Raw genomic sequence first — 12374 nt, forward strand, 5'->3', positions numbered from 1 at the left:
TGGTTCTAGAATATTAAGGTGGTTTTCTTGACAATTTCTTGAAATGATGTCTAGGCTCTTCTTCTGATCATGGCTTTCAGGTAGTCCAATAATTTTTAAATTGTCCCTCCTGGATCTATTTTTCAGGTCAGTTGGTTTTCCAATGATATATTTGATATTGTCTGCTGCTTTTTCATTCCATTGGTTTTACTTTATAATTTCTTGATTTTTCATAAAGTCATTAGCTTCCATCTGCTCCATTCTAATCTTTAAGGAATTATTTTCTTTGATGAGCTTTTGGAACTCTTTTACCATCTGGTTAATTCTGCTTTTAAAGACATTCTTCTCCTCATTGGCTTTTTGGATCTCTTGCCATTTGGGTTAGTCTATTTTTTAGGTGTTATTTTCCTCAGCACTTTTGAGGTCCCCTTTCACAAGCAGCTGATTCATTTTCATCATTTTCTTGCATCATTCTCATTTATCTTCCCAATTTTTCCTCTGCTTCTCTTACTTGGTTTTCAAAATCCTTTTTGAGCTCTTCCACGGCCTGAAACCAATTCATATTTTTCTTGCAGCCTTTGGATGGAGGAGGAGCTTTGACTTTTGTTGACTTGTTCTGTTTGTATATTTTGGTCTTCCCTGTCACCAAAGTAAGATTCTACAGTCTGATTCTTTTTCTGGTTTTTGCTCATTTTTCTCAGTGATTTACTTGACTTGAGCTCTTTGTCAAGGTAATTCTTTGCTTCCAGTGGAGGTTGGGGGGAGGGGGAGCTGTATTGTCAGTCACTTGATTCCCCCCACAGTCTGTGGTCCTAGAGCTCCAGAAACAGCTGCTGCCACTGCCCCTGCTGCTGTGTCTCCCTGGGCTCCTTCATCCCGTCCAGCACCCTGGGACTGTACCACTCTACTCTCTCACACCCATCTGACAAATTTTTTCCACTGATAATTTGTCCTCAGCATTTTGGGGTTGTGAAGTCTGGAAACTGCCACAAGTGCCAGAGATTCAGTCCCCCCAGACCTACTCAGGTCCTATCTGTGCTGGTATGGACCACGCCCATGCTGGACTACGCTCTGCTCCCCGCACATCTTGATAGATGCTTCCTATCAACCTTCCAGGCTTTCTTGGGCTGGGGATTTGCTTCATTCCGTGATTCTGTGGGTTCTGCAGCTCCAGAATTTGTTTATAGTCCTTCTTTGCCGGTATTTGGCTGATTTTGAGGGGGAAAGCTCTAGAAAGTCTCTGCTTTTACTCTACCATCTTGACTCTGCCCCATGCAGGCTTATTTTTATGCTATAAAAACTGATAAATACTTCTGAACATAATGCCATACTGATCTAAAAAAAGGAAATGTCATCATTCACCGTCCTCCCTACCCTACTCTTCCTAGTACATATGTACTACCTTACATTTGCTATGAATACATTTAGATGACAAATTTCCACTACAATATGTAGAAATCTGATAGAAGACATAAGACTATACACCAGTATAGCATGCAAAGGGGGAGTGTATGGTACAAAGCACTATTAAATTTTACACATTAATTAAATGTACCAGAAAAAGAGGGCACATCTGGAGGCTTAGGAAGAGTTGTATAAAATGTAAGGAGAGAGTGTGATTTGTACCTGGGAATGAGAGGAAGGGAACAGGATTTCTGGAAGGAGAGTGTGTGGCTGTGAACTTGTGTTATGGAGCTGTAGTCTCCAGATCTTACCAAAATCAGCGATGAAGTACACAAGTTCCTCTGTCTTAGCAATTACCCCTAGTAATAGACTTTTACCAGCCCATCCTCCTTGGACCTTCTTCCTTCCCTCTCAAAAAATTCATAATCTACTTCCTCACAAATAACCTAAATCCCTAATTAAACATTAGATAGGTGTTTTCTCAAATAAAGGCAATAAATACTTAAAATGCAAATAGTAGTTATTTTGTTTATTATTTGTTTTTATTTTTATTATTTGTTATTATTTTATTATTTTGAAACTCATTCAAAGAAACTCAATGTCTTTCAACCAACCTATTCAAATGGCATACTCATTCCTTCCTGATTTTAAAAAGGGAGGCAGATAAAGAGAACAGAATGCTTGGGCCACCTATAGTAAAAAAAAAAAAAAAAAAAAAAGAGACATCACTAAGAGGAAAATAATATAAAGAAATAATATAAAGAAAGAGGAGTCTGGGTCTTACAAAATCAAGTCTGAAGAGAACTTATTGGAGACTTTAAGTTTTGCTAAAGGCTGGTAACCAGTCAGAACAAACAGAAGCTGTGCGCTGAAGCATTTTCTCATATAGTTGTAAATGTTGGCAGTCTCTGCATGATTTATGCAGACTGTTTTTAAACATGACTTGCTTCCTATTAAAAAAAAAACTCATTCAGCTGAGTCATGTAGTAGAGGTGACACTCAGATTGTATAACTGAAAGTCTGGAATAGGGTCTAAGTTAAGTTTTAAGGAGATTTAGTGATGCACTGAAAAGAGACATATGGTGAATGCTTTAGTCTAGCCAAAGCGCTTTCATTAATTCAAATAAACACTTCTCAATGCATTTGTTTCATGAATTTAAATTTTTCAATAGTCTGTGCCTTTTTTTAATTAAATGCATCACTTTTAATATAGAACTCAAAATACAAAACTCATTCCAAGGCTTCAATTTAGATTGGTGTCACTAAATATGGTCCATTTTCTCACTATTCCAGTGGTGGTCATCCCAGCATTATCTGATTAATGACTTTTGTCTTGATATGCTTCCTCCCACAGCTCATACACAGGAAAAATGGACAACACTCATGTGATTATGTTTTTTCTTCAACTTTACCCTTCTTCCACAAGTCACTTTAAGGTACACTACACTTAGATAGTGTGAAAACTTTTAGCTTAACTGTATAAATTATATATACTCACACTTTTTAACTATATTACCAAGTTGTAACCAATCATCTAACAGTAGCAAAGTTTTTAATCTGTCCAGCCCCTAGCTTTACTTTGTGAATGTATGCCTCAGATGTATCTTACTGATGATATATTTGAAATACAACTTTATTGTGATCTAAACAAAAAAGAAATGGGAATGACAGTAACAAACAAGATTCACCACTAAATATTGTGATGGAACTTCAGCAGTCTTATATTTGAAACTCAAGGGGACATAATTGCAGTCCAAAACAGCTAAATATGCAGGTCCAACATATGAATTATATATATATATATGTATATATATATACATATATATATATAATTTTAAAGTGCCACATTCACTTCAGAGCCCATTCATTTCCTTCAGCATCCCAAAGATTAAGCATATGTTCTGCTCAGCTATATAATAAAGTGGCAAACACGCTACACCACTGATATCATAGGACAGTTGCCTATAAAACTAGACTTCTGACACTGGGCTCTAGCTTCATTCCCTTACAGGTCATCATCTTCATCAGGGAGTGCAGTTGTCTGAGCAATCTGTAAGTCCTGCTCATACTGTGCTGCCAGTGCTGGATACATGACAATTTCATGGCCACAAACTCCAAACTGGGGTCTCCAATGAGTTTTCTAGCAAGTCAAAGGAAGGGCTTCTCAAAGTTGTAGTAACTGTTGGCTAAGATGACATAGTACTAGAGATTCTTCTTCCTATGGAAGATAATTGATTTCTTGACTTTTCTGTCCTTATATCCACTTTGTTGCCAAACAACACGATGGGGATATTTTCACATACTCATACCAGATTTCTATGCCAGTTGGGTACATTCTTGTAAGTAACTCTTGATGTTACATCAAACATTATAATGACACACTGAGTTTGGATGTAATAACCATCTCTCAGACCATCAAATTTCTCTTGACCAGCTGTATTGCATAAGCCTAATTTAATAGAACCTCTGTTAGTATGGAACATGAGAGTATGGACCTCAACACCCAGGGTGGCTACGTACTTCTCAAATTCAACAGTCAAGTCACGTTTTACAAATGTGTTTTTCCCAGTACCTCCATCTCCAACTAATACAAACTTGAACTGCACTTGAGGTTCTCCTTGGATGGCCATTGTGATGGTTCTTCCAGAAGCTTATCCCTTTGTGCCTTTTTAAACATTTAAAATTTAGACTTGTCAGTATGATCAAGAGAGTGAGTAACATTCAAGCTATATCATATAGCTTATATAGACAGGAAGGGAAACTATGTCTTTGAACCCAAATTATTCAGCTATTAAAAAAAAAGTGATTGCTTTGTTTCTATGAAACCTACAAGTCTGTTAACATTTAAGAACATGAGAAGTACATCAAGCCTTAGGATACATAAAGTGACCTCAGGAAAACCAGGCCATATTGAACTGAGAGGCTTTACCTGAATCAGTAGGGCAATGGCAGATGGGGTCCTTTTCTCACCTACCTCACCAGGCTGTGGAAAATCCAAGTAATAACGACAGGGCAAACTTTGTGCTATGTATATGTTAAAGGTGCTCTTTGAAATAGAGATCCTTAAAGTAAAGGTTGCTTACAGGTTGAATAAATCAGGAATAAATCATCATTACATTCAAATGATGTTTCTCAATGATGACTTAGGTTTAAAGTAACTTAGACACATTTTGCAAATATATCGATTTATTTGTCAAGGGTTAAGTGTCAGTTTTACTAAAGATATTCAAATACAAAAAAAGAATAACCAAAAACTATTAATGTTAACTAATGGTTAGAAATCACGTTTTTCTTAGGCATGATAGTAAGGTACTTTGATCTCAAACATTCAATGTGGTACAGGATAGATACCTAAAATTTGTACACATCTTTAATAGTAAGATGTTTGCAATTATTGTCTAAGCATTAACTTCCATCTCTATGCACTTAACACTTTTTTTTTCTCCTGAACATACCAGACAAGGTTTTAAAGTACTCAAATAATCAGGTGGTATGAATCAATGAAATATAAGCAAATAACATAAAAATTCACAGGGCAGCAATCACTAGAAAAAAGGCTGCCAAACTTGAGCGGTTTTGCTCATATATTCATTCATCAGTATGGCAAGTCAAGATAGAAAAGTTTACAATCATATTCCATAATTAAATAATACAGCTATAAAAAGTCCTTACCAATCATCCACAACTAGTAAGTGGTTAAACAGTCTCAGGTATTCCTTTAAAGTTATAAAAATTAAATGATGTTTAGTATGTTAACATAGTCAAAATGATCTTTTTTTAAAGAATGATTCTTGTACATATTCATGTGAATATAAATGCAATACAGCATTTGTACTGTGACCAAGTGCTGTATTTTACAGGCATTGAGTCTTATCTTTGGTACAATGCATTTGCAAAGGGTCAATAATTTGGCAATACAAAGAGCTTAAGTGCATTTCAAAGTAGCAGCAATAAAGACTAATATTAATCAGTAACTTATGGCATATATATTGGCCTTCTATTTCAAAATATCTTTACGTAACTGCTAGTTGCTATGGTCATCTAACATGTCTTTAGTAAAAAAAAAATTACAGTACAAAAACAACAAACAAAAACAAAAAATCCACTACATAAGAGAAAATCAAAGCACACTTCTAAACATAATGTTTGCTTGTGTGATCATCTTTGCTATATAAATCTGGAGCTTCTGTATCACATAAAGCTGGAGCTGAAAGAAGGGAAAAAAAGAATGCTGATCAACTGGCATATGAGAAAAGAGAACAGAAAACAGAAATGCTTAGAGCTATGTGTTTGGCATGGCCTCTACTAAAACCCAATTTTTGTTTAATACTGCAAGAAAAAAAAATCAAGATATAAAAAATGCATATTCAAAAACTATGTTATTGGATTTTTATAAAAGTGAGGAAAAATAACATTTTTGAATTTTCAGGCAAGAGTGTGAAGAGTTTGACTGTGTTTAACTTTGAAAATATTGCTGTAGGGTTTTTCAAGATCAGTGTTCTGTAGCTCTCAGAAAGACTACAATTAGTGATTCCATTGACAAGAATATTAAAAAAAATTTACCCAAAACAGCCAAAAATAGTGAAAAGGGAAAAAAAGGAAAAAGCTTCTCCCCATCACTGTAAGACAAGCTTACTGAAAAGCTGTAACAAAGTAGTTGTTAAACTATCCGATGTTGCAGAGCTGGTTGTCAGTCATCTAGTCCACCCTCTTCATTTTACAGATGAGGAAACTGAGGTCTAGAGAGATTAAGTGACTGGCCCAAGGTCACAAAGATAGGTTAAATAACAGAGTTGAGACTATGAGTCCTGACTTCAAACCCCTTTGACTTCAAAACTCTTTCTGCAGTCAGTCTTAATATTTAAGCATTTTTATGAACAATGTAACGAAATAGAACTTGAATAAATTATAAGTATTAAAAACACATTACATTCATTACAACTGGCATTATGTTAGTACTTGTTCTTCTTTTTGCCGTTTTTAAAACAGAAACTGCTTCCTCCTCACTAATATCTCTGATGGCTATAAAAGCCACAGATTGGTCTAACCTAAAAATCTCCATGAAACACCTGATTTCTTTTCTTTGGATGTGAATGGAAAGCCTCTTCAGAAAGGTACTATGCAGCAAGGTTACATTTTAGGAATGTTCTTAAGAATGAGTTCTAATTTCTGAAAATGCTGTTGTAATGGACACTACCAGAATAAACAATAGGGAAAATTCTTTGGCAGTCTTCAAGGCACTCATCCAAAAGACAGTTAGGTTAGATCCCAAAGAAGTCACTAGTAGAAGGGGTTATTCTGAATTCCAACAACAGCCAGAAATGTGAACAGAGACAAAATGCAGAAGGGAATCGTCACTCTCAAAAGAGCAGATACCAAAGTTATAATGAACATAAGTTAACTTTTGTTTGGACACATACCCATAACCCTCAAGATAATGCAAATGCTACTTGTGGCCACCCCCTTTTACCCGTGTGGATCTCTCTAAGAACAAAAGGCCTTTTTAGTGTAGTATTTTTAAAAAAATATTTTTTACATACATTGCCTTTAAAGCCTATAATTCTAATTTTAGTTTGAGTTTGTACAGAGATAGCAGAAGGTCTGAATTTATCATAGGTATACTCTAGACAGAGAAAAATTATCTTTTTTCCTGGCTCACCTCCCTTTTCAATGTAATGCCTTTTTCTACACTGATAGTCTAGGTTTCAGAGAATACTTACTTCTTACGATCCTTTTCTCTCTTCACAGTGGTACCAGATGCATTTAAAGGTTGGTTTTGGAGTAGCTCAGATGCAGCTTTCTTTTTAGCAAAAGCACTTATTTCTTCTTCCAAATACTTTCTCTTTTCTTCAAGTTTCATTCTTTCTTCCTGATGAAGTCTTTTGAGATGTTCAAATTTGGCCTGCAGCTAAGAAGGAAGGGTGTAGTTCTGATGGCCATGCATGCGGTGGCAGCATAATTCCAAGAATCAGTTCAGCAAGAAACTATCTGACAAGTGCTTAACATAATTCAAATAGAAACTCATATACAGAATTTCCCCACGATCTCTTATCATCATTGTAAAGATGCTTGATTACAAAATAAATCAGAATGCTAAGATTCAGAGGCCTCTGTTCTTTTCAAGTATTTTCTAACATTCATGTATTACTTTAAGGTTTGCAAAAGATTTTATAAATATTATATTCTCTGCTCGTCACAACAACCCTGTGAGGTAGGTGCTATTATTATTTACACATAAGGATGAGACGTTAAGTGATTCACTCTGTGTTGACACATCTAGTAAGCATCTAGGACAGATTGAAACCTAGGTCTTCCTGAATCTACAAATCTATAAAATTATAATCCTCTTTTCTATCTCTCTCAAACTGGCTGGAGTGCCAGCCAATAGAACCAGTATGGATTGCTTTTATCTCTCCTCCAGGCCACCTACTCTCACCAATTTTAGATTTTACCCTTCTCTGACAACACAGAAAAAAATGAAGAGGTAAATGAGAACTTATTATAAGAGATGGCTTTCTGTGAGGGGATAGAGGGAAAAATATAGATGACATAAAAATAAGATATCAATAAAAATTTAATTTTTTTTAAAAAAGTGAAATTAGTTTCTCTCCCCCAAAAACACTAGAAAAACAGAGATCCCTTAATTCCTTCTTGACCTGGTACATTAACTATATGCCAAGATTCCTGAATTCTTCCTAGCCTTCATTAAGTAAGGAGGCTGACAATAGAAAATAAATAAGGAATCTCTTCTTTTCCCTGAGGAGGACATCAATTAGGTGAGAAGACTTGAATCAATTCTACTGAACCCAACAGCCCATTCTCCTAGGTCAGAGTGGTAGTGGGGAAGCTAGTAAAGTGAGAGGGGGTAGTTGAGCAAAGCAATCTAAATGTTCTACTGCCTCCACCCCATCCAAAAGTGCGGAGGAGGCAGTAGAGCAGGGGCTTAACTCTAGACAGAACTAGCTTTCTGAAGGAAGGTAAAGAAGTAATACTTGCCTTAAACTGAGGGAAAAGAAAGGAACTTTAGGGGAAAAGAGAACATCTACCTATATTCAAATATCACTCAAGATGAATACAAAATAGCTTCTTTAAGAAGTTAATTGCTTTTCTGCCTTTCCCAAATATCAGTGTTATAACAACAGTAGTTTATATTGTAATAGACATACAATTTATTTGAAATATATTGTTTGTTTAAGCAGGTTTTTGTAGGCTGACTTTGGAACCCAACAATCATTTTGTGATTGTTCCCACTGGAAAATATATTTACAATTTCATTTACAAGTCTGAAACAATTAATTTATAATCTAAGTGTTGCCTATACTTAAAATCATAGCACTCTTAGAGATGAAAAGGATCTCAGAAACCATACAGTCTAAATCCCTCATTTGTGTAAGATAAGTAAACAGCTGAAGTGACTTTCTTACTCAAGTTTATATGACAAAGCCAGAACTAGATCTGGGCTCTCTCGACTCTCCTGCCCAATGCTCTAATACATGAAATTGCCTCAGAGAAATACAGTTTCAAAACTCTTCTCCAATGAACTTTTAAAATAGCTGTTATTAAGTATTCAAATAAATTAGAATTGCCTATAAGTATCCACTAATCCATCACAGGTTACCAGGGCTAGATGTTTGCCTGTTGATAAATTATAAAAAGTAAAAGCAGCTAAATTATTTATGTCACTGTACAAAAGCAACCCCTCATGTAGCTCACTTTACATATGTCTGAATGTGTGAATGAAATGTGTAAACAAAAATCTCAATTTTAAACAAAGAAACTAGGAAATGATTCTTTTTCTCAAATTATTCACAAGAGGATTCTGTTCAATAGCAAGATCCTTTGCTGCATTTCAAATATTATTCAATTTGAAAAAAACTAATTTGTGGACCATTTTGTAGGACCATATAAAATTGTGAAAAGGAGCTTCCTCAAGGAACAATGACCCTTGTTAAGGTTCATTAATTCATTCAACAGCCATTGACTGATTAAGCATCTATTTTATGTGAAAAGTGGACATCCAGGTAGCACAGCGGATAGAGCACTGGGCCTGGAGTTAGGAAGAGACCAGTTCAAATCAGATACTAGCTGTGTGACCCTTGGCAAGCCACTTAATCCTGTTTGCTTCAGTTTCCTCATCTGTAAAATGAGCTGGAGAAGGAAATGGCAAACTACTCTGCTATCTTTGCTAAGAAAACCCCAAATGAGGTCATAAAGAGTCAGATGCAAGTGAAAAACAACTGAACAACTTATGTGAAACACTACCAGGGTGATGGAAAGATAGGCATTTACATAGCCCTAATTAGCCTGCTGCACATAATAATATTAATGACAATAGCTGCCTTTTACATAGTCTTTAAGGTTTACAAAGTGCTTTATCTATATTGCCCAATACAAACCTCATAAAAGGATAGGTGAATTCAAACCCAAATCTCCTCTGCTTACTCAAGCACTCTTTCAAAAATACTATATTTTGTCATACAGAATAGATCCATTGAGGTTAAAGTTATTACCCCTGAAAGAAATGATTTATAGGACTAGGCTAACTCAATATAATAAAAATGACAATACAATCTATATTAATTTACTTATTCAGTGTCAGAACAATTAAAGGTTGTTTTATATAAAGTTAGAATACTAAAATTCTTCTAGAGGAAAAAAAGGATCAAGGGATTAAAAGAAATAATGGGGAGAAAAGTAGACAGGAAAGAAATCTAGCAGTACCACATCCCAAACTATCTACAAAGCAGTTTGATACTGTTAAACTGGTTAATAATGGTTAAAAACAACAGACTAACAGATCAGTGGATAGATCAGTGGAACAGACAGAATAGGTTCAGAATATGCAGAAGTAAATGACCCAAGTCATCTAGTCTAGTTAAACTAGTCTAGATAAACCCCCAAATTACAGACACAAGGAAACTGCTGGCACAACTAGAAAGCAGTCTGGAAAAAATCCCAAGACAAGCTCCAAGAAGATACATGACATGTATAAAAGGTCACTTCATATCAAATCAGAGGAGCAAGAAATCATCTTGCAGATCTCTAGATAGATAAATAAACAGTTCATGATCAAATGAGAATGAAAGGATGACAGAAGAGGAAATGGGCAATCTTGGTTTTGTACAAATAAAACTAAGGCAGTTAAAGTCAGAAAGGAAATGGGTAACCGCAGGGGGAAAATCTTTGTACCAAGTTGCTCTGATCATGGGTCAGAGGAAGAAATTGAAACTTTCCACAGCCCTAGGAAAAAATGCTCAAAGTCACTAACACGTAGATAAATGTTTCAGTCATTCTGGAAAGCCATTTGGAACTCTGCCCCAAAAAGCATTAAACAGTGCATTCCCTTTGATCCATCCACACAAATACTTACAGCTATTCTTTTTGTAGTGGCAAAGAACTACAAAGTAAGAGGATATTCATCCACTGGGGAATCATATGATATCATATCATATGAATGATAAAATATTACTGTGCCACAAGAAATGAAGAGGATCGTTTCAGAGAAGCTCGGGTGGACAAAGTGAAAACAGGCAGAACCAGGAAAATAAACTCTGATCAATGTAATTGATTCCAGAGGACTGATGATGAAGCACAATATTCACCTCCTGACACAGAGGTAGAGGCCTAAGACGAAGAATAAGGTATACATTTTTGGATACAGACAATGTGGGAATGTGTTTCCTTTTTCCAGTGCTTCCAAAGATGGAAGAGAAACCCAGAAGGACTTAACAAATAAACTACACAGCTATGAAAATTACATTTAATTTATCACATACTAAAAAAGAAAAGTTCCACATAAAGATTTATGGTTTAACATACAATATCCTCCTCTTATTCTGAAATGTATTGGAATTTGCTCATTTTATTTGCTGTTTGTCAAGTTCAGAAGAAGAAAAAAACCAATTAGTTAAGCCCAGGGTAAAGGGAAAAAAATAAAAGTAGCTTACCAATATTTTCTTGAACTACTCAGTGTCAAAAATTCCAGCATTTAAAACATTTTTCTCAAAAAGACCTTCACTATTCTAGAGAACCTGACTATATTTTCAGACCCTATCTCCTTTGTTTCTACCTAATCATGTAAAGACCCTTCTCAAAAGGGTCACTTGAGGGCTATTTTCTCTTTCTCTTGGCAATTCTATTCTGAAATCACAGATCACAGCAAGAAGGGACCTCAGATTTTCTGAATCAAAATTCAGAATTGTTTCCTCTGTACTCCTACTGTCTCCCATTGCCCACTGCTTCAAGCGTCACCTCTATACAGACAGTTCTTTTGTTGTTGAATCATTTTCCATCATGTCCAACTCTTTATGATCCCATTTTAGCATTTTCTTGGCAAAGATACCAGAGTGGTTTGCCATTTCCTCCTCCAGCTCATTTTACAGATGAGAAAACTGAGGCAAAAGAGGTTAAATGACTTGCCTAAGGTCACACAGCTAGTAAATGTCTGAGATCACATTTCAGTGCAGGAAGATGAGTCTTGCAGACTTCAGGTCCGGTGTTCTATCCATTATGCCACTTAGCTGCCCTATGCAGGTAACTCACATAGCTACAAATCCAGACATTAATTCCAGTTGTCTATCGGACACCTCCATTGGGATGTCTCACAGGCATTCCAAGCTCAATGTCTAAAATCAAGTTTATCTTTCTTCCTAAACCTGCTCCTCATTCTGACAATTATTTCTCCAAGATTCAAAAACTTAATTTTACTTCTGAGTTATCTCTCTCCCAACAAGTGATCAAATTCTGTTAAATTCAAGTGATTCTACCTGTTCTCCTATTATCATACTCCTTAGTCAATCCAATAGCTTCCTAACAAGTGTTCTGACCACCCCTTCTTTTCTCCAGTCAATTCTCTGCAACATTTCCAGACCTACTTTTTAAAATTTAAATCAGTCTTCTCTTCAAAAAAATCTATGACTCCATAGGCACAGTCACATTTAGGTGAGTGGATTTGTCTTTTGAAAGAGTACTCCCAATTGGCCCAATTTTTT

General features: G+C 35.6%; 1 protein-coding gene and 1 pseudogene across 2 annotated transcripts in view; both read right to left on the minus strand.

The window, feature by feature from the left end:
• Positions 1–3291: 3291 nt before the first annotated feature.
• Positions 3292–4113, minus strand: LOC140512616 (GTP-binding nuclear protein Ran-like; annotated as a pseudogene).
• Positions 4114–4551: 438 nt separating this feature from the next.
• The window catches only part of SEPTIN10 (septin 10), a 53271-nt gene continuing 45448 nt past the window's right edge, over positions 4552–12374 (minus strand). For both annotated transcript variants that reach the window (XM_072621840.1, XM_072621841.1), the window contains exons 10-11: positions 7104–7291; positions 4552–5590 (exon numbers count right to left, since the gene is read on the minus strand). In XM_072621840.1, coding sequence (XP_072477941.1) covers positions 5575–5590; positions 7104–7291 — 204 coding nt within the window. In that variant the 3' untranslated portion in view covers positions 4552–5574. The remainder of the gene's footprint in view (positions 5591–7103; positions 7292–12374) is intronic.

This window comes from Notamacropus eugenii, chromosome 6 (genome assembly GCF_028372415.1).
Source record: "Notamacropus eugenii isolate mMacEug1 chromosome 6, mMacEug1.pri_v2, whole genome shotgun sequence".
In the NCBI taxonomy this organism is placed as follows: Eukaryota; Metazoa; Chordata; class Mammalia; order Diprotodontia; family Macropodidae; genus Notamacropus; species Notamacropus eugenii.